Below are 25,024 nucleotides of genomic sequence, written 5' to 3' on the forward strand. Positions count from 1 at the left end.
CTCACAATGACCTGGGCAATCTCCTTCAGCGTAATTGGGGCATCAAGGTACTCCCTGTGTCCAGGGTCCAGCCAGAGTAGCTAGACAGAGTCAAAATAATTTTGTAGTGTCTCGGATCACACACGGTCCCAACGGAATAGAGCTGGGCGTAAAAAGATAACATGACCGCAGGTAATTCCGACAGGGAGATGACCTGCCAAGAGCTCTGGTCTATCAGTCTAGTCACGTAAGCTGAAGCGTTAGTTCTGCGCAGGAGCCCCACCAGTGTTCTTCCAGGACGATCTCCTTCCTGAGGCCTGTGCCTCTCGCTCCAGATAATGGATCTCCCTGTCCGCCTTCATTCAGTATGCAGATAGCTGGTCTTGGATATCAGCCTGTACAGCAGTGCTGGGGTTGCAAGTGTATGTCTGTTCCAGGGTCTGGATCTCCGACTCCAGCCTGCCTAGTGACTCTCTAATTGCCCTCAGCACTTCGGCCTGTTTTGCAATGCAGATTCCTCAGATTACCACCTTGAATGCCTCCACCTGAGTGGAGGGCGATTGGACTGAGCCAGCACTGAGAGCAAAATAATCTGTAACCACCATTCGGATCTCTTCCTTGAATGCCACGTCCCCTAGTGTGTGTGGGGGCATCCATCCCGAGAATGCACGTGGGAGGGTTTGCTGGATCTGGACAATAAAGTGCACCAGTGCATATTCAGAGAGGGTGCGCGGAAGGTGTGTAACCGACTTGGTCCAGGTGACGTTGTCTCTGGGCACAAGCCAGTGGTCTATGCGGGACCAAGAGCTGTGATAAAAAAAGCATGTGCCTTTGAGCGTAGTTTGATAAATGTGCCACCAGACATCTAGAAGCAAGTTATTTGTGATGAGTGTATTTAGAGCACCAGTGGGTGATGCGGTCTGGCACCAGAGTGGTCTAGGGCCCCTTACAATACCACAAAGTCTCTGCCCCATATCACCGTTCCTAGGGCTATAGTCTGCCAAGGGTCTCCAGATCCTCGAAAAAAAATTCAGGGTCATCAGAGTTTGGACCATATATAGCCACCATGATTGTGGGTTGTTTGTACAGGGTGCCCACCAGGATAACATATCATCCATCCTTGTCAATGAGGGAATGGGTAGTGTGCCATGGCAGCCCCCTCTTGAGTAAGATCAACACGCCTCTGCCGTAGGTTGAATAGACCGAAGATTATGATTTTCCGAACCATCGAGCTCGAAGACGAGATGTGGTGCTGGTGGTCAGATGTTTCTCCTGTAGGAAACACACATTTATTACCAGTCAGGCTAGGTAAGCGTGTAATAGTTGGGACTTGAAGTGGTCGTTCAGAATCCGCACGTTCCACTTTAGATATGCGACACTGGCCGCGGCGTCAGTATGTTATTGCAGTTGTCGTGCGGTGCGTGATTGTGTGTGGTGTTGCGCTATTGTATAGGTGGTGTAAGATCCCTGTAGAGACAATACTGTGCGGCTCTAACAATCCGTAGGACAAGAAAATCCGGCAAAAAAGGCACGCCCCCCAAAGCACCAGCACATCTCCCCCCCCCCCCACCCCCCCCCCCCAAACACCATCTGAAAAATCCCCAACATGCTCTCTCCCAAACAGGTTGAGACAATTTACCCACCCATCACAAGTTACCCCTGTCCACAACCATAGAGAGTACTTTCTGGAATTATCCCATGGGGGAATCGTCTCACCAAGAAGACCACCTTGGACCATTGTGGCTGAGCAATTATGCAGAAGGTGATAGGATGCATTTATGAACCAATTTCAGCAAGTATCTGGCCATCCTGGGGCACATACTGGCAACAAGCAGTGACATTAGTCAACAGCCGGCCAGACTCTGGTTTCATCAGATAGAGTCTCACCAGGGCAGCAAGTTCACAGCTGCTGTTAGTCATTGTCACTAGTGCAACCCTCCTCCGACTGCAGAGGGGATTTGTAAGGAGATCTTTTGGGTTTGCCAAGATGTTTAACGAGGGACATTGCAGCTTTGGGGTCAGTAAAGAAGTGCATCTTGCTGTCCAGTAGGATTCACAACTTAGCCGGGTAAAGAAAAGAATATGGTATCTCAAGCTGTTGAAGGATGCGGTTTGCCGGCAAGAATTCCAGTCTCGCAGTTTTACACTGCGAGGGTAAAATCCGGGAAGATGATGCTTCCCTAGCTTCTGATTTCTCTCAGTTCTCTTGCTTTCCTCAGCATTTGGCGTCCGCAGGAACATCGCTCCATTCGCAGAGTTTTCAGCACTCCACGGAGCTCGCAGAGTGCGTAAAATTCCGCTCTACGTAGAGCAGCAGTTTTTTTTCCCCGCTCGCCAAAAGGAAGTTGGCGAGCGCACGCTGCCACTCGGGTAGAATTTGTACCCAATCGGCAGGAAGATCAGCGCGAACAGTAGTTCGCACCGCACTTCGCCGCTTGCAGAACTCCGCTGAGTTTGGTCACTTTGCAGAGTTCTGCGTAGAGAAACTCCGCCCAGGCCTGCTCAGAATCAAATCGCGGTCCGGGTAGTTTAGCATGGGAACTATTATGGGATGGGCCGAAGCCCCCAGCAGCGGTCTTGGACCAAGCAAGCGGTGCGCCCATTCCACTATGAAACTGCGGACAGGTCAGATCCAAAGAGCTTGCACAGCAGGGTCTCAATGTAGTCCTCCATCCTGCATATCGCTGTGGATTCCAGGATCCCTATGATGCGAAGGATGTCTCTTCTGAAGCAGGATACCAGGCCCTCGTTTTTAGATTTGATGAGCTCCAGTACCTTATCCATTTTTCAGCAGCCGCTGTCTGTCTTCCGTCTGCATCTGACACCCTGGACTTCATATGGTTTATTCGGGCTTCATGTGTGTCAACACGCTGCTTTACGTGGTCCAGGCGGGTCGCAAGATGGTCCAGCTTAGTTTAATAGTCTTCAGACTGGTTTTGCCCTCCAGACCTCAGTTTGTGTGACCTGTTCCTCAGCCTCTTAGGTCAGCTTCCCCTGCTGGGCACATCACCTGCCCTCGAATGAAAGCTTGGTTTGTTTGGCGGCTGATTTGCCCATTGCGAATGGCGATGTATAGAGTGGCGCGAGGCAGGGGGGGGTGGGGGTGGGTGTCCCAGCAGCCCACAGCAAGAAGATGGGGAGCAGTGCAACTGCTCCGCGTATATTCAAAGGTGCCTGAGCGAGTCTCTGTGGGCTTCACTGCCCTCCCTTTTGCGTGGAACAAGCGTAGCGGCAGCTGCTAGGGTGCTGTTGGCGTCTGGGCACTAGGTCTCCAATTTAGGCCTGCAAGGGGGGCCAGGTGTGTCTCCCCGCAAGGCTGAAGGGAGGAGTTCTAGTGGATCCGGTGTGGCCCCACAGGTCACACACAGGCAGGGGGCCTCTCCCAAATCAATTATCAGTCTATTGATCCATTGGGGTGACAGTTATTCAAGCGACGTCGTCTTGTAAAGAGGCAGGGCACACCAACCGTTGGCTGTCGCCACTGCCGTACCTGGCGCATGTTTGTCCAATGTGTACACTGTGTTTATTACAGTGTCTGGACTGTCGAGACTAAACGGCAACTCAGCCTGCAGGCCGCCGCAGTGGGGACGTGTAGGGGTGAAGGGGGCGATGGGGAATGAAGGGACCCAATCCCGGATCAGGGGTTACCCTCAGTACTCTGCCCAGCCCCCCACTGAGCACTCAGCCTCTAGCGCGTCTAGAACTCGGCAGCAGCGATTCCAGTCACGTGGCAGCCCTAGCACTCACAGTTCACCGGATCCTTGGCAGCCCTGCGCCGTCTCCTGGCAGTCGGTCGGAAAATACAGTTTGCTTCACTCACCGCGTCAATGGTCAGCAGGCACTCCTCCAATGAGTCTGTGCTGTCTACCCACTGCGGATCTCGGCGCGTTCCCGCCTTTCGGGCCGCGGGTCGGTCATCTTCGTGTACAGTCACCGTTCCACTGGTACGCGGCACCCAGATCTGCTTTTCTGGGTCCACTGGTTTTCACAGCCACATCGGACCTCAGTGTTAATGTGAAGTGCACGGGGGAGGCAGCTAACGGATCTCTGTCGTTTCTGGCTCCAGCCGTGGCCCCTTCGTCGTACCGCACATGGAAGAACACAGGCCTGTACAATTGCCTCCCTGTACGCAGCCGGTGGACAGCTTCTTCCGTTTTTGTGGGCATCTCAGGAAAGCAGGGGCAGCGTCACTGCTCTAATGCCAGTCTAGAGCCACTCAGTCCCCAGATGTCGGATTAGGCACTCGGCCAGCAGAGCGCATACAAGGTGCGCCATCTTGCAGCCAGCAAAGCCACGCCCCCAAAACCTCCACAATGTTTTGGGATCTTCCATGTCGTGGCACTTGGCTCACCCACACAAGTGAGGTAGCATTTTTATCAGGAGACCTAGGGGAATGCTGGGTGGTAGGAAATTTGTGCAAGCCCGGTGATCCCACAACTTTCCCACAAAGAAATGAGAGGAAAACATGATTTATTTAGCTAAATTTATGGTTTGCAGTAGATTCCGGGTAGAAAAACGCTAGGGGTTCTATGCAAGCCACACCTCCCTGTACTCCCCAGGGTGTCTAGCTTTCAGAAATGTCTGGTGTTTCCCTAGATAGCTACCAAACCTGGGACCAAAAACGCAGGTGACCCTCTTGCAAAACCAGGTCGTTTTGTGATCGATAATTTTGATGCCTCCATAATATGTTTTGTGCCCTTCCCTGTTGCGGGTACTTGGCTCACCCACACAAGTGAGGGAGCATTTTTATCAAGAGACCTGGGGGAACGCTGGGTGGTGGGATATTTGTGCCGGCCTGGTGATCCTACAACTTTCCCACATAGAAATGTGAGGAAACCACATGTTTTTGTCAATAAATCAAATTTACAAGGGCTTCCGGGTAAGTAAGCCTTTTGTGATCCACCCAAAACACAACACATATTACTCCCTTAGTAACCAGTTTCCAAAAAGATGTGAGAGAAGAAGATGTTCGTTACAGAGTATGCATGGACTGGAAAAAGCAAAAAAACACCAAAACATTATTGCACACCAATCCAATAGTAAATCACAGGCATACTGGTTGGATTTGGCACAAGGTTAATTAATTGGTTCATTAAAAAAAACTTTATTCACCGACTACACGAAATAAAATCCACAAACGTCATTGTTCATAATTTCAACTCTACATCCAAGAACCACTGACTTACAGCTTGTGAGCTGTAAAGCCACATCAAGGCACCAACCGGTATACAGCCCATTCACAAGCCATGCATCAGAGCCACAAAAGCATTCAAACTGCCAGCTGCGGGTCCTACACAATACAATACTTACATTTATAAACAGCGCCATTCAAGGGCCCATCACTCTCATATGCCAACACAACTAACACACCAATCACATCACCAAGGATCAATCAAACAACTGACAAACACACCTCAAAAGCAGGTCAATATACATACTGGTTTTCAGCCACCAACACTGCCAGTCCCCACACACCGCCAGTCAAGCGCCAGTCTACACACACCACCAGCCAGGCGCCAGTCCCCACACACCACCAGCCAAGCGCCAATCTACACACACTGCCAGCCAAGCGCCAGTCCACATGCATCACCAGCAAAGCACCAGTCCACACGCACTGCCAGCCAAACGCCAGTCCACGCAGATCGTCAGCCGAACTCAAATTTACACACACAAACTTTCCCTGGTGTCTAGTAGTTTTTGGTGCCCCTTGGGAGCAGATGGGTGAAAAAACATGCCAATCTGCCCCAGAGGGGGGCAGAAAATGGCCAAAATGTTGCTCCAATAAAGGAGAGCAACCCTTGCCACTCCTAGACATGTAACAATAAAACTCCCTGGTGTCTAGTGGCTTTCTGCTCCCCTTGAATACAAATATGGCTGATTAACCCCCAAGGGGTGCAGAAACAGGCAAAATTTGTGGCCAAATAAAAGGGGAGCGACCCTTGCCAAAGGTGCCACTCCACTTGTTGCACAGATAATTATCCCCGGTGTCTAGTAGGTTTCTGCCTCCCTTGGGGCAGATCGCTGTAAAAATATGACTGATCTGGCCCCAAAGGAGGGCAGAAACGGCCAAGCTTTGCCAATATATAAAAAGGGGCAGCCCTTCACCAAGGGGGCACTCCGAATACCCCCAAAAATCCGTGGTGGCCTATTGGGTCAATTCCTTACCAGGTAAGGAAAAGCTCTTTTCTTCCCGTGATGCTTCTGAGCACACCCTGAACCCTCCCCAAGAAAAGAAACTGAATTCTACTCTAAACGTGCAGGAAGCGAACATCTTCCAGCACCTCTCGGCATATTTTGATGACGTAAGCATGTGCTGTGCGCACCAACGTAATCAGATCAGGGAGGGAGGAAGTGGCAGCTGAAGTGCTTTTGCCGCTATCCCCAGTGGCATCCACCCATTTCCCCGGTGGGTGCCAGGACCTTACGATTACGTCCTCAGCATGCGTAAGCCACGGCTGAGGACATAGCCATTAAGCCCTTAGCACCTAAGGGGTTAAGGTGAAGAGTGCTTCCTGAGCTGCATTCTGATTGGCTGGAGTTTGGTTCTTTTCAAATGATGCGGACTGGTTAGCAATATCACTGTTTTGAGCTTTGTTAATCTATGCTTTTCCTTTAAACTGATCACTATAATAACTGTGGGGCTCCCACCTAGATGACGTAGAAGATTCAAGCATGTAAATCGATGAAAGATTCAGTATTGGAGATCAAGCAGTTTTGGGCAGCCCACATTTTACCTCAGAGGTCATTACAGTTTTTAAGATAAAACACAATTTCAGAAAATATGGTACTTTGCTCACACAGCACTGGCATTTAAATGAAGTCTGGATGCCCTTGTGGGCAAAACAATGTATAGAAAATGCATCACCCACTCAACTAGAAAGAAAGTCAACAATGTAATAAAGCAGTCAACCAAGAGGGTAGAGTGTACAGGTTTGGGCACCTGATGAAGGTGATGACTTTTCTTGGTACTTCCCTAACAAAGAACAGAATCGGTGCCACTGGTAAAGCCTGGCCAATGACTGGAGATTACGTAAACAAGACACACAGAAACCAACCCTCTGTCGCCCTGAAAAAGTAATGTTAATTCGATAATTCATCACATTTACTACAGCATTGTGGTAGGGTAGGCATGTTAGGCCTCCACTGATACTATTAGACTATGTTGCACATTAATAAGGCTTTTCCATCAGAGCCTGATACATCAGGTTATAAAACTGGACATTTGAGTAGAAAACTGGACATTTGAGGAGGATGAATGCATCTGGATGATGGGTGATATGTGTACAGACAATGAGTGACCACAATTTTGGTAACCCCTGTTTGCTAGTGCTTTATTCAGATAGGATTTACACATTCGAGAATAGGAATGTCTGGGTTAGCAGATGCTGCCTGCTACAAGTAACAGATGTCTGAAGGGGAGGAAAGTTGGTCAGGACTCATCGCTCCTGCCCTTCAAGGTGTCTAAGTTTTGAACTTGATGATACTATGGTGAATAAAGTCTATTATGAAATATATTGGTGATTGACATTAAGGAGGTTGACAGGATGCATTGAAATACTTCCGAAGTAACGGATTGTGACAACATTTTCAAACGTGTTGCTTTTACTTTTTGATGAAGTGTCCTCTTCACTGATATGGCAAAATGACAGCACGTGTATCATCAGCAGCGGGCCGTGCAGTTAAGAGCGGTGGATCCGGGTAGGGGGGGATTTTGACGGACGAGGGAAAATTAAGTAAATAGTTAATTTTCCCTCGTTATCGTACAACGAAATCCTTCCCCACCCGGCCCTACCGCTACTACCTGCATGGGCTGCAGCTGGGTATCATACATACACTGCTGGAGTGTACTTCATATAAACTATGAAATGAATGGCAATCCCGACAAAGAACAAGTTTAACAAATAGTGCACTTGCCAGCACAGTGGTGACTAGAAGCAGCCAAGCGCACAATAGTGTCATTTTAGTGTGCACAGTTATTGCGATTGTGCATTTTTTTTTTAGACCCTTTATATTGCAAGTAATTCTGACAGCTCTTCCCGATATAGCTTACCTGGGTCATCTTGTCCACAGACACCGGAATGCCATCAATATTTAGTGGTGGCAGCTCTGGGTTCATCTCTTGTGGTGCAGGGGCATGTTCAGCTAAGGCTGACTCCAGATCTTCCAGGATCATGCTCTTGTATTTACGCACCTGTGGAGAGAAAGGTAAGCCAACATAAAAAAGGTGAGCTGCAGCAAGAGATGGCGAATGCTAGGTAACCGAAACAGACTCTTGGGGATTTAGGAGGAAGAACGAGCAAACAATGTCACAGCTGTAAGATGGAAATAAGCTGCTGCTTTTTATTTCCACCCTTCAACGAAACAACCAATGAAAAGATGATGAAACTTTGAGCAATATCATTTAGCATCCAAATGAGGAAGGTAGGATAAGGCTAAAGAAACACAGTACGCTTCTTTTTTTAATCGGATACATAGCACTGAGGCTGTGGGTCCTTCTTGTCAATGAACACATCCCAGGTGGGGAACAGAATTATGATAAAGAGACAAATTTACGCAAACTAGAGCATGTGTGTTGAGGATGACCCAATATAAAGGTAGACCTTTATACTGTTGCCACCGCTGTACATTACATCAGTGAGTTGCCATTCTAAATCTTAACTGGGACAAGTGGACTCGCTGATAAAATTTAATTACGAGTACCACTATGTCCTATTTTATAATCCCCCCTCACTTCTCCTTAACACTCATCTACCCCACGAGGTCCTATACTCGCACCGTACGTTACGGCGTTCGGAATAAAAGATCCCCGACAAAGAGCCCCTCAGAGTGCCCGTCAGGCATTGCTGCGCCGGCCTGACTAGGAGCATGCCCTATGATAAAGCATTACACCCAGCCGGGTGTGTGAGCGCCCTAGTTCCTAAAGCGGGTGACACCCTCTCCCCCTTTTAGACATTAATTTACACCGACCAGTCCTCTACTTTTCTTCTCTACATTCTCAATGAACTGCTTACCCTTGTTTGAATACATATACCCTAAGGGCTCGTATGCTGGACCTATAAGCACCCCCAGTTCGTTATATACGGTCAAATTTAACAACATTTGTATGGTCTTTGTTGATGTGCAACAGAATTTGCACAAGTATGACTGGGATTGCTGTGTTTTCACATGTTCCCTGAGGAAAATACCCAGTATGCAAACCAGGGGATTGAATCCTAGTGATATCATTTTTTTGACACTTATTTATATTTTATATGAAAACAAAATAGACCGTGCACAGTAGCCATCAGCAGGTAATGAAACCTGAAAGAAGGAAAATGCTACTTACCAGTTTGCATCTGTTCTTGGCATGTAGAGCTGCAGATCAACACACTAGGCATAGATCGCCATCTGGTGTTGGGCCCGGATGTTTGCACTTGTTTTTGGCTTGGAAAAGTCTTCAGAAGTCACGAGATAGGGGACTCCTCCTTTGGATGATAGTGTGCATGGGCATCGGCTCCATCTTCAGATTGTTTTTCGCCAGCAGGAAAATGATGGAGTTTTGTGAGAAACTTCAAAGATGCCCATGTATGCTGTATCTAAATAAGATAATACTGGAACAGATAAAGGTAGCTGGGGAGGTGGGTGGGAGTGTGTGGATCTACAGCTCTACATGCCAACAACAGATGCATACTGGTAAGTAGCATTTTCCGTTCGAGGCATATGAGCTGCAGATCACACATTAAGCATATATTGTATAGCAGTACCCCTCCTTAGCGGCGACCACCAGTATCTGTTGCAGTAGTTTGAAATAATGTTTCGAGTACAGCCTGGCCCACACTAGCTTGCTGTTTTGTTTGTACAACTACACAATAGTGCTTTGTGAATGTGTGCGGTGTAGACCATGTAGCTGCTTTGCAGATGTAATGTAAGGAAATGTTCCCTAAAAATGCCATTGAAACCCCTATCTTTTGGGTAGAGTGGGCTTTAGGGGGAACTGATAATGTTCGTTTTGCTTTGTGATAGCAAATCTGTATGCATTTGACAATCCACCTTGCTATCCCAGATTTTGATATGGGGTTGCCTTTATGTGGTGGTGAGAAGGATACGAAAAGTTGTTTTGTCTTGCGAAATTTTTTTTGTTCTCTCAATGTAATAAAGCAGTGCTCTTTTGACATCCAGAGTGTGAAGAGCTCTTTCTGCGACTGTTTGTGGTTGCGAGAAGAATACTGGCAACTCTACAGACTGATTAAGGTGGAAGGGAGAAATAACCTTAGGGAGGAATTTAAGATTAGTTCGCAGAACAACCTTATTATGATGTATTTCTATGAAAGGTTCTTGAATGGTTAGTGCTTGAAGCTCACTAACTCTTCTAAGAGAAGTGATGGCCACTTAAAAAGCAACCTTCCATGTTAAAAACTGTAGCTCACATTTATGTAGAGGTTCAAATGGAGGACCCTTTAGTCTTGTGAGAACTATGTTTAAATTCCACACAGGTGAGGGTGGTACTCTGGGAGGAATTATTCTTTTGAGGCCTTCCATAAATGCTTTGATGGAAGGTACTCTGAAAAGTGATGTGTTGCCTATTTTGTAAATAGGCCGCTATGGCAGCGAGGTGCAACCTAATAGATGTATAAGCTAAGTTGGAGATGTAGTAGGTAACCTATGATGTGTTGGATAGACACAACTAGGGGATTGATGGTGTTGGTATAGCAAATATATAACCGATCTTTTCCACTTGGCTGCATAGCAGGCCCTAGTGGTTGGACGTCTAGCCTCCTTAATAACGTTCATACAGTCGGGGTAAGGTTAAGGTAACCAAATTCTAAGACCTCAGGAGCCAGATCGCAAGGTTGAGCTGAGCTGGGTCCGGGTGTCTGATCTCTCCACGGTTCTGGGTTAAGAGGCGTGGGAGAGGTGCAGTTTTTGGTGCGGAACTACAGAGAGTTCCAGTAATGTGGTGTACCACGGTTGTCTGGCCCAAATTGGAGCAACTAGAATGAGAGTCCGTGAGCGTTGCTGTAGCTTTCGCACCACCAGTGGAATGAGTGAGAGAGGCGGAAAAGCGTACACAAATCCGCCTGACCAATTCAGCCATATCGCATTGCCTTTGGACAATGGGTGTGGGAATCTGGCGGCGAAGCTTGGGCATTTGGCATTTTCATGTGTGGCGAAAAGGTCTATGTGTGGTTGGCCCCACATTTGAAAAAATGGTTGATGAACTTGCAGATTTAGTTCCCACTCGTGAATCTGTTGCGTTTGACGGCTTAACAGATCGGCTATGTTGTTTTTTACTCCCAGGACATGTTGGGCTAGGAGAAAAATGTTCTGCAGTATAGCCCATCTCCATATGCTTTGTACTAGTTGAGAGCTGTAGAGAATGTGTCCCGCCTTGTTTCTGTATGTAGTACATAGCTGTCATGTCCGTGCGGACTAGGTCAGCCTTGCCTGATATTTGCTTCTGGAATGCATTTAGAGCTAGGACTATGGCTAGTAACTCCAGGTGGTTGATGTGGAGTAATTTCTGTTGAGGAATCCACCTGCCCTGCATGGTGTGATGTAAAAGATGAGCTCCCCAGCCGGAGAGCGATGCGTCCGCTGTCAGGAAAATCTGTGGAATTGTCTATAGGAACGGGCGCCCTTTGGAAAGGTTTTTGGTGTTCCACCACTGCAGAGCGCGATGAGTGCAACCGTCTACCAACACCAGATCTGTTAACTGACCTTGAGCCTGGTTCCATTGGCATGCTAGGCACTCTTGGAGAGGACGCATCTGGAGTCGTGCGTGAGACACTATGAATATGCAAGAGGCCATCATCCCTATGAGTTGCATGAACACTCGAGCTGGAAAATAGTGTTGAGGCTGAAATTTGTTTACGAGAGTTTGCATGCTTGCTATCCTGGCTGGACTGGTATAAGCTAGCGCTTTGAGGTGTCTATTGTGGCACCTAGGTACTGTTGTATGTGGGACGATTGTAGATGAGACTTTGCGTGGTTTTCTGTAAACCCCAAGTCGTGGAGTAGTTGAATAGTGGCGTGAGTGTGGTGTACACACTGACTGTATGAGCTGGCTTTTATGAGCCAGTCGTCCAGATATGGGAAGACGTGAATGTGTTGTCTTCTTAGATGAGCTGCCACTACCGCCAGGCACTTGGTGAATACCTGGGGTGCTGTGGTGACTCTGAAAGGGAATACTTTGAATTGGTAGTGTTGACCGTCCACTACGATCCTGAGATATTTCCTGTGAGATGTGTGAATGGGAATATGGAAGTAGGCGTCCTCGAGATCTAGAGTGGCAAGGAAGTCGCCTTGTGAAAGAAGAGGAAGGACCTGCAGAAGTGTGACCATGTGAAAATGGTCTGAGTGTATGTAGAGGTTTAGGGATCTGAGGTCGAGAATAGGTCTCAGAGAGTCATCCTTTTTTGGTATGAGAAAATACAGAGAGTAAACTCCTGTGTTTTGTTTATGCAGGGGAACTGGTTCTATTGTACTCTTTTGTAGGAGGGAGATGACTTCCTGCTTGAGCAGTGATAAATGTTCTAACGACATTGGGCGCTGTTTGGGTGGTATGTTTGGGGGGTAGAGGTGAGTTCTAGACAGTAACCTGATTGAACTATTTGCCTCACCCACCTGTCTGTGATGATGTTGCTCCAAACAGGCAGGAATTGTTGTAATCTTCCCCCGACTGGAGTGGAATGGGCCGGGGGGGGGGGGGGTGAACAGTGGAAGTCATTGGGTAGGGGTGGAGGCAGAGCGGGTGTTGTTGGTCTTGCCTCTACCTTTGTTATTGTTGCCTCTGTAGCCTCCTCTCTTAAAACCTCTGGTGAATGTAGACTGGGTGGGAGTCTTATAAGAGATGGAGGGGTTGTCAGAAGAGTAGCCTCTGGAGGTCCATTTGTAAGAGGAATGACGAAAGGAACGTCTGGGAATTTGCGATTGCAAGGCTCCCATTGATTTAGCTGTGTCCGTATCTTTCTTCATCTTTTCAAGGGATGAATCTACTTTAGGGCCAAATAGGTGTTCCTGATCGAATGGTTGGTTTAAGATGGAACTTTGTACTTTATGTTTAAAACCTGAAATGCGTAGCCAAGCAGGTCTACGCAGGAGAACACTCGTGTTGACAGCTCTGGAGGCGGTATCTGCCACGTCCAGCGCGCAACGAATGGAGGTATTGGTGATGAGTTTCCCCTCCTGTATAAGGTGATTGGCCTTGTCCTTATATTTATCTGGGAGGTGTTGCAATTGGGGTTTCTAGCTGGTCGTAATGTGCCCTATCGTACCTGATTAACAGTGCTTGAGGGTTGGCGATACGTCATATGTTAGCTGCCTGTGATGCGGTTCTTTTGTCAGAGGCATCCAAGAGTTTGGACTCTTTATCGGGGGTGGAGCGTCCCCTGATGTCTGAGAGCTGGCCCTCTTTCTAGCATTGGAGACTACAAGGGGCCCTTAATGTAAGCTGGGTCTGCTGGGGCAGCCTTGTACTTTCTCAATTCTGGGTTTAATAACCCTAGCCCTAACAGGATCTTTAAATACCGCAGGTGCATGCTTGGTGACTCCTTTTAGCATGGGCAGAATAGTGGTGGACCTTTGTGGGTTATCAAAGGTGTCCATAAGGAAATCTTCTTCCACAGGGTCAGTATGCAAGTCAACCCCGTGGTATTGGGCAGCTCTGTGGAGGAGCTGATGAAAACCCATTGTGTCCTCCGGAGGGGAAGGCTTGGAGGGGTAGATGTCATCCTGTGGAACATTAGGGACATCTCGCGTACTGTAATCGTCCCAGGGGACAGGGGAATAAAGTGGATCCCCTAGTGGCTCATCATCCGCACCCCCTCCTGTGTCATCAGAGGTGTCATCATCCATTGGTGGAGGAGAATGGTGTGGTGGGGGAGGAGGTGGGGAGGAGGAGGAGGAGGAGGAGGAGGAGGAGGAGGTGGGGGAGGTGTTAGAGAAGGGACCCTGAGGAGAGATGTGGCAATGTCCCTTTCTTTAGGTGGTGGAGCCGGTACAGACGTATCCAATGGTCTCTTCTTTGTACTTAAAGTCAGCTGACCAGTTTTAGGGTCTTATAGAAGAGTTTTCTGTTTAGGGTCTGGTCTAAATAGCTCTTCTGATAGAGGCTGGTCTTTCGGTGCCGACCGTTTAGGTTCGGAAGACTTGCGCGGCACTGACTCTGGAACGGTTTTGTGCTCCTTTGGCTTGGAACTGTGATGTTTTACAGTCTCTGTGGCCGCTCGTGGAACCGGGTGTTTTTTCGGTTCCGAGGCGTTTTTCGGCTCCGAAGGGTGCGAATCCGAAGCTTTAGAGATCTGCTTTTTGCTCAGCTCCGAGTGTTTTTTCGGAGTCGATGGGGTGGTGCCTGTAGATTTCGGTGCCAAGTGCTTGGATGTGGAGGCAGCGATCGGCACGGAGGAGGAGGGCAGGGAGGTTTCTTTTTCGGTGCCGGTGACCGCTCAGTACCGATGGTAGACTGACTCCAGCCTGAGTCGCCTAAAGGCTTAGTAGGCTTCTTTGCCGGGCCTGAGGGCGGGGCATGGGAAGCAGTCTCCCGGTGTGCACCTGCGCCCGAAGGTGAAGGTGTGACCGAAGCCTTTTTTGATGGTGTGGGGAGGGGGTTGGGGTCGACGTCTTTACTTACGACCCGCTGCCCAGGAGTGATGTCCTCGAGGTCGGAGTCATCGGCTTTGGAGGCGCTGACGGAGCATTCTTCAATTCGCTCCTGTTCTGGTACATCGACACCCTCTTGGAAGATGTCATCGGGAATGGGTGTGGATGAGCGAACCATTGTTCTTCTGGCTCGACGATCTCGAATGGTCTTCTTCCAGCGGAAAGAGGCAAAAGCTGCACAGTCTCTGGTCTCGTGTTCCGGAGAGAAGCAGAGGTTGCACACCTCATGCAGATCGGTGTGGGGAAATTTCACCCCACATTGAGGACATTTCTTGAATGGCGTCCTTTCCATGAGCCAGATACCAAGGCCCAGGTAGGCCCGAAGGCCTTCGTAGACGACCGGAATCGAGGACTTCGATGTTGAAGAGATGCGCGACGACTAGGGCTCGCGATCGAAAACAATACCGGAGAAGGGTGAAGGATTGCGCATCGAGAGTGGAATCGGTGACGGTTCCGAAATGGAGCGCGAGAAACACATCCAAGCCAGATGGCTGAAAAAAACAGTCTGAAGATGGAGTCGATGCCCATGCGCTCTATCATCCAAAGGAGGAGTCACCTATCTCGTGACTTCCAAAGACTTACATAAGACAAAAACAAGTGCAAACATCTGGGCCCAACACCAGATGGCAATCTATGTATGCTTAGTGTGTGATCTGCAGCTCATATGCCTCGAACATAACATTATCATCAAATAAATCGAGAACTGTGGAGTCACCTATAACATTATGAAAAGCCTATAAGGCGGTAATCAGGGCAAGAGCCATCAGTTCCATTTCACATCCCTAAAAAAAAAAAAGAAGACTAGGCTCACTTAATAAACCAGAGGAATGTTTCCTCTGGGAGTAAAGTGAATACCAATCCAATAAAACAACTATCTAAGCAAACAAAATGCCATCATAAACAGGTCAGACAGAATATGGCCCATAAGACATGATTAGCTGCCCACAGTAGACTCTACGACTAAAGAGACAAAACCGGCAATCTGACACACTGTCATGCAAGCAGGGAAGTGATGCCAAGACATATACATGGAATCCAAGACTTAGGAGTGGTTACCAGGACGATCCTGATGAAATAGCTACCATAATCACACAGGATTATAAGGCACTATACCGGCAGACTAATCTAAACCCACGGGGCTGTCATCTATAGCAATGCCTGGTTTTTCCGACATGGGTATGACCAGACTAGATAAACCCCATCGATATGGAAGAAATCTCAGAAATTATGAATCGGCTGACTGACAAATAGTAATTTTCTGGGACCCAGTCAATTCTTCAAATGTCATGGTATCCTGCTGCCACAACCACTTCTAGATGTGTTTTTGTGGGCTAGAGACCAAGGGAGCCTTCCTTCGAAAATTTGAGAGGAGCACATTCTGGATATCCTCAATCCATGTCGGCCACCAGAAAATCCGAGTTTATATCATCCAATCTCTTAAATCACCAGAAGTTAAATAGTGGACAAAATACTGGTGTGGAGATCGGCTGAAGCAATAATTCAATTATTCTGGCCAAAGCCGGCTGATGCCACAAAGACGGTTTTTGCCATAAAGAGCAACCAGATATAACATTCAACACACCTTTAACGCATTGGCAATGGGCTATCAGCTCAATGGACCAGCTGCTTTGCTCATTGTACATTTAGAGAGGTCTTTGACAGCATATCTTGGGAACATCTTTTTGAACTATAGAAACATTTAGGTCCAAGTCCTCATTTCTTCACTTATACTTGATCACTTTACACAGGACTAACACCCAGAGTAATGGTAGGAAACTCACTTTCAGACCCAACTGAGTTAGTTGGGGTGTGACATGGATGTACCCTCTTCCCTTTATTGTTTGCTATTGCTAGAATACCAGGTTCTTGGCTTTAGATAGTTGGAGAACATAGAAGATAAGATATGGCTGAATGCAGATGATCTTCTTTTACATCTGGTTAACACCACAACATCTGGCACAGCAGTAATACAAATATTAGGCTACTTCCGTCTCTACTCTGGTCTCGTATAAAGCCTCAATAAAGAAACGTATAAAAAAGCAGATAATGAAACCACTAGCTAACAGGAAAACTGACAGGACAAAATAAAAGCAGTAGGTTCACAACACTATGATGAGCAGGAATTTTCCCATTGCGAAATATGTGATGTTGACTGAAGATCCAAGCCAAGGATGGAGGAGGAGGGGGGGGGGGGGGGCTGAGTGCAGGGGGGGTAGAAGTGCAGGTGGGAGAAAAGAAATGCGAGGGGGAGGAGTATTAACAAGCAAGCAACATCCCAAAAATAATCTGGAAACTACATATACCCTCTAGTTTTTTCGTGGCCCAAGTCCACAAAATACATAATGCTGCCAGCACCCCAAAACTGAAGACAAGGACATGGTGGGGGTCGGGGAGGGGCAAGAGAGTGCAGATGTCCTGAATATAACAATAGGGTAGGAGTCTTAATGAGACCCAAGTTGGGCTCATCAAGGAGACCGTAACAGAAAATTTCAGGCAAGATCCCCTCATGCAGTCAAAAGTGCAATCTGGTCTAATTACCTCTACATGCTATACTCATGTGCTTCCAGGGTATTTCAGCATGCCATTCAATCTAACTGGGAACCACCAGTATAAGTGTTGAACCCCCGGGCCCTAAAAACCCATGCCAGTGGCATTCTTAGGTAAATAGCAGCACGGCAACCCTTGGAGCGAGTGTGACAGCAGGGATGTGTCCCACCAGCCCATACATGGTGTGATTATGCACCAGGGAGGGCACTAATATAGGCCATTCCAGCTGAAGGACAGACTAGTAGGCCTGCCTCACACTCCTAGGCATATTTTTGTCTATGTGTGTCTACGTTACTATCAAGGACAGTTGACTAAGGCACAATATCTAGGACAGTGGAGACTTCACATAAATATGGGGCATTGATTTGGAGTAGTCCTGAAGAAAGCACAGGATATATATATATGACAATCTGTGAGCAAGGGCACCCGCCCGAAACGCATCAGATTTTGCAGCTCGAAGAATAAAACATTCGTGCCTGAAAATTTGGGACTCGTGTTGTCTTTGGTTCGCCGAAAGGAAGTGCTAAGACAGCGGACTTTTGTTTGATAGATATATATATATATATATATATATATATATATATATTAGTGTGGCGGTTTAGAAGGGCTTAAACATGTCAACACAAATCATTAGAGTACAGGGATATTAACCCTCTCCTAACAACACCCGACAAATAACTTTGTGATCATACCAACGGGACCAAAAATAAAGCGAAACCGAGGTGTCTACTAGGTATTTCTAATATTTGATAATCCCTGTTACACTAGGAACAATAGCCAAAGTGTACCCTGGGATATGGTTGAGCCCACCCCAGGTTTTGGGACCAGGGTGCGACCCCATGATGAGGCATGACACCAATAGGTTGTGTGAGGGTCCATAGAAAATAAGCATAACTGCTCCTCTCACGAGCTGGAAAATGTACATCAGGTCACAATAGAAGGGGTAGTAGGATACTTTTTGGTGATGTGGATTTTAGAAAGTGAGACAGTATCCCGCGATACTCATTTAACTTGCTCTATCCCCTCCTTCACACTGAAGTGTGAGTCATTATCCATCCCATTCAGTGAGGAGTAAGTAGTAGCCCAATTCACACCACACTCCCTGCCAGGATTCGGATAAAGAGGGCATGACACAGAACGTGCGTGACATCACATACAGGGGATTTCGATTACAAACACTGAACATTTGCCTTGAATTTAGCACTACATCATTAGGACTGGTCCTATACCAATTAAATATTATTTTGAAATAGGTATACTTTAGGCATGTCACTTTCAACCCTCTGTCAGGGGACTTTACCAGGGACAGTCCCCTAACCCAGTACTCCATGTTATATTTCATGCCTAAGAGTGTCTGCCATCGGTGCTTAGTCACAGGGATATTCACTCCACAATACAGTGAGGATGCTAGGGAACCATAAAAACCTCAAACCACACTTCTACCATTACCCTATTTAGTAACATGATAGGATGCGAGTATTACAGGACCCAATGGATTGATGAGTTTGTAAGTACAATAGGGTTTGAACCAAGCACACCTGTCAGGCAATGTTTCAGGCATATATATTTTCAACACTGAAAGAGCTGTAGGGGAAAATGAACGCAGATCAGGGGATGATTTATAGGCTTCCTCCCCGATCAGGTTATCAAATGTAGCTATACCATACGTGGGGACTTAGATCTGCCACTGAAATGTGCACCCACCTATCACCAAGCCTGCATTAAACTAGAGTGGAGCTCATCCATTAAATGTATCTGTGCACTTTGAGACTTTTGTGGGCCAGAACACAGAAATCTCTCATGGCTCAAACTTTGGGAAAGTCCGCTACATCATGCACCGGTTATCTGAAGAATAAACCATATAAATTGTGTTTATTGTGCAAATGTGATCACTCAGTTACAGCCCAAATTGGTGGTAGGACACAATCATGACCAAGTAAGCCAGCTGTGACTGCTAATGAGAAAAGTGATAGGAAAACATCTAAATTAGCTGTAGCGCCACAGATTCTGTGGCTAAATGAAACTTGGAGGACATGTCTGGGCTTTCAGCTAGTTAAAATAAAAGGTTTTATTCAATCATTTATCAGTCATAAAGTCTGGCTTAGTACTAGTAGGGGCAGCATTGCCAGAAGGAGTTGAAACACAACACAGCCATCACTGTGACTGCCAGTCCTCTTCCCCATAGGGATATATGCTGTCTGGATCAGCATGTAAAATCATGGTCTGTCTTGGCACCAGTGGTAAAAAGTTTTTCAAAACAATTTTTCCAACCTTCAGTTGACAAGGCCAACCAAATATTTCAATGTAGAGGGTATCAACTTAGTTGCCCACACCATCTCTCATTTTTTCTCTCAAAGGGAGAATCATGCTTTAGTCCAGTATATCCTATACCTCAATGAAGATATAGGCTTTTTGAGCAGGATCAGGTTTTGTTTAAAATGAGAAGGATATCATCCACATATAGTAATTAAGTTATTTATAAAGCGCTCGAATGCCGAGGCGTCTTGGCGCTGAGGAAGTGAGAGGAGAGCTGCTCATATCTGTCAAACTTAGTTGGGAGGAAAACCAGGTTTTGATCATTTTCCTGAAATGCAGCCTATATGGCTGCAGCCTAATGGTGGCCGGCAGCCAATTCCACAGTTTAGACGCACAGTGGGATAGACTCCTGCCTCCCAATCTTGCTCTGCAAATTTTAGGAATCTGAACCAAACCTGTGTTGGTAGATCTAAGATTCCAAATGGGCGAATACCAGTTTCTGCACAGTGCCTTGAAAAGGAGACAGTGCCTTGAATTCCACCCGTTGTTGAGTTGGCAGCCAATGTAGTAGCCTAATACTAGCGGAAGTGGGATGACATTTAGGAATATTAAGTAGCAGTTGCGAGGCAGCGTTTTGTTAAGATTGTAATTTGTCCATTTGCGCCTTGTCAATCTCCAGGAATAGTGCATTGCAATAGTCTATCTTGGAGAGGATGAGAGCTACTACAACTGTTTTCCTGAGTTCCTGTGGAATGAAACTCATGATCTTAAGTAAGGTCTTCAGTAAAAAGAAACAGGAGGACGTCAGGAGGTTGATCTGGCCTGCGAAGTTTAGATGATTGTTGAAAATCACTCCCAGGTTCCTTGCCTTAGTTGTCGGGGACGGACACTCGCCAGCCTCTGTTGGCCACCATGCTTGGTTCCACAGGGTTAAGCCCTTGCTGAACTCCATAACCTCCATTTTGTCGGTGTTGATTTTAAGAAAGTTTTGATTCATCCAGCTCATTATGTCAATCAAGCAGTTATGGAAGATAATAGTTGTGACCTTCGGTTTTTGTGATACGGATAGGACAATCTGCGAGTCATCAGCATACAAGACCAGATTGAAACCATGCTCTCTGATCAGTCTGGCCAGCGGGGTGACATAGATGTTAAATAGGGTCAGTGATAAAGCCGATCCCTGTGGCACTCCGCAGGGAGGATGAAAAATATCAGATTTGAGATTATCCCAATGTATCCTCTGCTCTCTAGATGCGAGAAAGGAGTAGAGGGGGGTCAGAGCCGTCTCTTTAATCTCCACGGCCTCCAGCCGTCGTACTAACACCGCATGATTCACGGTGTCAAATGCTGCTAATAGGTCTAGTAGGATAAGGACGGCTCTGCCCGCTCCCCCCAATCCATCTGCCTGCGAATCTCCTCTGTGGCCATTATCAGGGCAGACTCAGTAGAATAACGTGGTCTGCTGGCTGGGATCTAAGTGATTGTTAGAATCAAGATGTTGGATTAACCCACTGTTTAGTGATTTTTCGACGATTTTAGCTGCTATTGGTAGGCACGATAGCGGTCTGTAGTTTTTAACCTCAGTTGGATCCAGGGCGGGCTTTTTCAGAAACTGCGTGATACAAGCCTTCTTCAAGGCAAAAGGAAAAATCCCTGACTTAATTACTTCGTTTAGGTGAGGAGCTAAATGGGCGCTAATCATTTGTGAGACCAGATGTAGAGCGGAGGGGGATCAGGGATCGTTAGGAGACCCCGACTTAGTTAGTAGAAGGAGGTTACTTACTTTTTCTGGGGTAAGGGCCAAAAAGCTGGTTAGTTTGCCCAGAGTAGAATTTTCCTCGACGGTCATAATATTGGCTTTAGCAGCGTCAGGGGCTGTTTTAAGGAGGTCATCATAAATTGATTGCACCTTCATTTGAAAGAAGTTGGCCATCTTGTTACAGAAGGTTTGATCAGGTATAATCTGATTAGCCTGCTGACGCTTGGATAGGGTTTCAACTGTTTTAAAAAGCTCCTTACAGGAGTTCTTAGCAGACCCATTTCTGGTTTAGTAATAATCCATCTTAGATTTTTTGATAGCCTCCTTATATTTTTCTACGGCTAGGTAATATGCCAATGTATGTTCTTTGCTATAGTCGGCCCTCCATAGTCGTTCGACTCTTCTGCCTTTGGACTTAATGTTTTTAAGGTCTGGGCCGTACCAGGGTAATGTCGCCTGGCATCTTTTTGTTCGAATGTTTTTTTCCGGGGCCAACAGCTTGACCGCTGATCTAATCCATTCCTCAAATTGATGCACTGCCTCCTTGTTATCCGCGGCCTGTGAGGGAGGGCGTTTATCAAGAGACTCTTCTAGGTCGTTCTTCTGCATTTTGTGTCAGGATTGGGTGTTTACAGGAAGCGGTCTGAGTTGTGGCGGTTAGGCTGCGATATTTTGATTTTAAAATGTACAGCTTCGTGATCGGTCCAGGGTAGTGGTGACATTTTGACCAGTGATGTCGGAATTGTTGGTAAATATGCTGTCCAGAGTGTGACCGGCCGAATGAGTGGATTCCGAAACAACAGTGTCTGGATGATTATTAGATTTAAGGTGAAAGTTGAAATCACCCAGAATCCTAAACGTGGGAGGTTCTAAACAGGATTCAAGAAGGGCCTGGAGAGCTAAGGTAAAAGCCGCTATAGACCCCGGTGATCGATATAGGAGAAGGCCAGAGAAGGCCAGGATGTTATTTACTTTGATAGTAAAAAGTATAGCCTCAGCCAGGGTAGGAGCGATATAGTATGGCAATGCCTCCTCCTATTTTTCCTATCCTATCCTGTCTACGCCAGCCACTGAAAACCCTACCGGGAGCGCTGTATTTCAGTCCGGGTCGGATGTCTGGTTTGCCTAGGTCTCGTCAGGAATACCATGTCAGAGTTAGAGAGCTGCATCATACATTCAAACTCATATTTAGGTTTAATTAATGACCGGGTATTAAGCAGGATACACTGAAGGAAATCTTCAGAAATAGCCGATATAGAAGGATTTTAGACTGGCCTGCTATAGTATACAAACTTTTAATAAATCGTGACTGTTTTTAGGCTTTCACGGGCTGGGGGTCTAGAGCACAAATGTACAAGATGGATGAGAAGGGACAACGCTGCCCAGTGCCTCTATGAATGAAGATGTCTGATGTGCTCCACCACAATCAATTTGGGAAGTCAGCATTTTGTAATGCTATTTCACCTTACCCAGGAAATTGATTCATATGCCTTTCAATCGGTTCCCTCTTGACCCAGTCAAATGCTTTCTCAGCATCTAACATTAACACAAGCATGTTATCTTTGATCTGCCACAGTATGTGGGACAGCAGTCAAATAGTTACCAGAAGTTTTGCCTGGTAAATAACACCTTTCATTTGTGACTTAAGCTTGAAGGACCTTCTGAGACAGTTGCCTAAATTGTTAGATCAGCGCTGATCCATGAGAGAAATCTGTAACCGGAGCACAAATGGGGGTGTCTAACTGGCTTGTACACAACTGTTTCACTGTCTTTGTTAAATCCTACACGAAGGAGCCCAGCAGAATACACACCCTTGAAAAAATCATGCAAACAAACACCAAAGCTGGACCCAGACAAGGCAGAAGATTATAGGCCAATCTCGCTTCTGCCTGTAATCAGCAACATTTTGGAGAAATGGATTCATGATACCTTATCGGACTTCTTGAACTCCAATAGCTACTTTACCAGACGCAGACCAGTTTCCAATCTTGCTGAAGTACTGAGTATTGCTGGCAAGGGAGGACTTAAGGAAAACTCTGGACCAGGGTGGTACTGCTGCATTCATTTTATTGGATCAGAGCACAGATTTTAACAGTTTCCCACCCAATTATTTGCCAGCGGCTGGAAAGCATCGGAGTTAGAGAGGCAGCTCGAAGATGGTTAACGTTGTTTTTGTTGAGTTAGTGAGGGCCCTTTAAGTCAAACACAAGCTGAAATATAGAGTGCTGCAAGACTCTTCATTGGGCCCCACCTTATTTAATGTATATGTAGGGATGCTCTCCGACATTATTTGCGATTTAGGTTTTACAATGACCTATGCTGATGATCCCCAGATTATTGTCTGTCACAAAATACAAAGGCAACCTATGACAGACTTAACATCTAACTGCCTTAAATTAAATGGAGACCTCCCCCACCCCTTCCCACTCTCCCTCCTCCCCCCCCACCCCCAAAAAAAAATCCGCAGTGAAGAGTCTAGGTGTTATCCTAGAAAAAGACCTGACAATGGTTGCTCAAGCAAAAGGGTGTCTGGCACATGCTTCGGCCTCTGAGGTCTCTTCAAATGGCTCCCTTTGAAGTGTAGGAGAACAGTGGTCCAGGGGTTAATACTGTCCAGACTGGACTACGGCAACTCACTTTGTGGGCAGCCCCATATGTGTTATGAGAAAGCAGCAGGTTGCTAAGAACACCACAGCCAGAGTATTGCCGGGACTGTCTAAAACGCAATCTGCGCCAGCAGCCCTGGTGCAACTTCATTGGCTGCCAATAAAAGAGTAAAATGTAAGGCTCTATGTATTGCTCACATGTTAAAGTATTCTCGGGAGCCACATGTCCTCCAACATCTTATTATGCCCTAAATTACTGCTAGAGATCTGAGATCAAATAATTCCTCCCTGCTAACTGTGCCCAGAGTGAGGAGAACGGGGGAGGGGGGCAGTCCTTTGGCTACCTCGTCTCAGATCTCTGGAATACTCTTCCCCATTCACTTAAGGTTAGACCAAAATGTACTGAGCTTTAGGAAGCAGCTGAAAACTCACCTTTTCACCCAAGCAGAGTAAATCCTTCACGGCCTCTCACTTGTTTGCAGCTAGTGCCAGGAAGCCTGTACACGAGTAGCTGTGCGCTCTATAAACAGTCTATGATGATAATAATAAGGCAAACAATTCTTGCCTTCATGATCCTGTAAAATTCTCATCATAAACCATCATCACCGGGGGCTTTGCTATGGGGCAGGTCTGCAATTTCACCGGATATTCCTTTCACTGTGAAAACTGTCTAGCAAGGCTTTGCCTGCATTAGGTGTAGTAATACCTCAGACAGGAAGTCATTTTCCACTGAGGAAGTGTCAGTATGATCACTGTCCTAAAGACTCAAAGGGCTCCGTGATTCCCTCTGAATATTTAAAAAGGGCGTGGAAACTATTGTGTATTGCAGAAATGGCTGTAGGAGATACTCTGAGTTTCGCCAGCAGGAGCTGGGTTGCATTCTTATCCTGTTCTTAGAGGCATTATAGTAATCCAGTCAAAGTCTACACTGCCATATTTCTTAGGCTCAATCTTACATTGCAGGTGAAGGGCATGCTGTATATTCATTAGTCAGTTTTTTTTAATATCACTCTCTAGTGCAGCCTGGTCAGTTTTAAGTTTGGTCCTGCCAATAGCAGAGTCCTTCATCATACTATTCTTCAGAACCATTCCACCTGCTACCTAGACATTTTGAGATGACAAAACAGTCTTTCTTCAGGTCTAAGAAATGGTGTGAAGTAGGGTGGATTTTTCAGGACTAGAAACTGGTGCTAAAGAAGGGTGGATTTTTCTGATGGGAACCCATGTTTGGAGACCTTTA

The 25,024-nt window shown here is 46.6% G+C and overlaps 1 protein-coding gene across 4 annotated transcripts in view; it reads right to left on the reverse strand.

The window, feature by feature from the left end:
* Nucleotides 1–25,024, reverse strand: part of NRF1 (nuclear respiratory factor 1) — a 687,565-nt gene that overhangs the window by 403,024 nt on the left and 259,517 nt on the right. For all 4 annotated transcript variants that reach the window (XM_085653634.1, XM_085653631.1, XM_085653635.1 and 1 more), the window contains exon 5: nucleotides 8,030–8,170. In XM_085653634.1, coding sequence (XP_085509760.1) covers nucleotides 8,030–8,170 — 141 coding nt within the window. The remainder of the gene's footprint in view (nucleotides 1–8,029; nucleotides 8,171–25,024) is intronic.

Source organism: Triturus cristatus, chromosome 4_1, assembly GCF_964204655.1.
Source record: "Triturus cristatus chromosome 4_1, aTriCri1.1, whole genome shotgun sequence".
In the NCBI taxonomy this organism is placed as follows: Eukaryota; Metazoa; Chordata; class Amphibia; order Caudata; family Salamandridae; genus Triturus; species Triturus cristatus.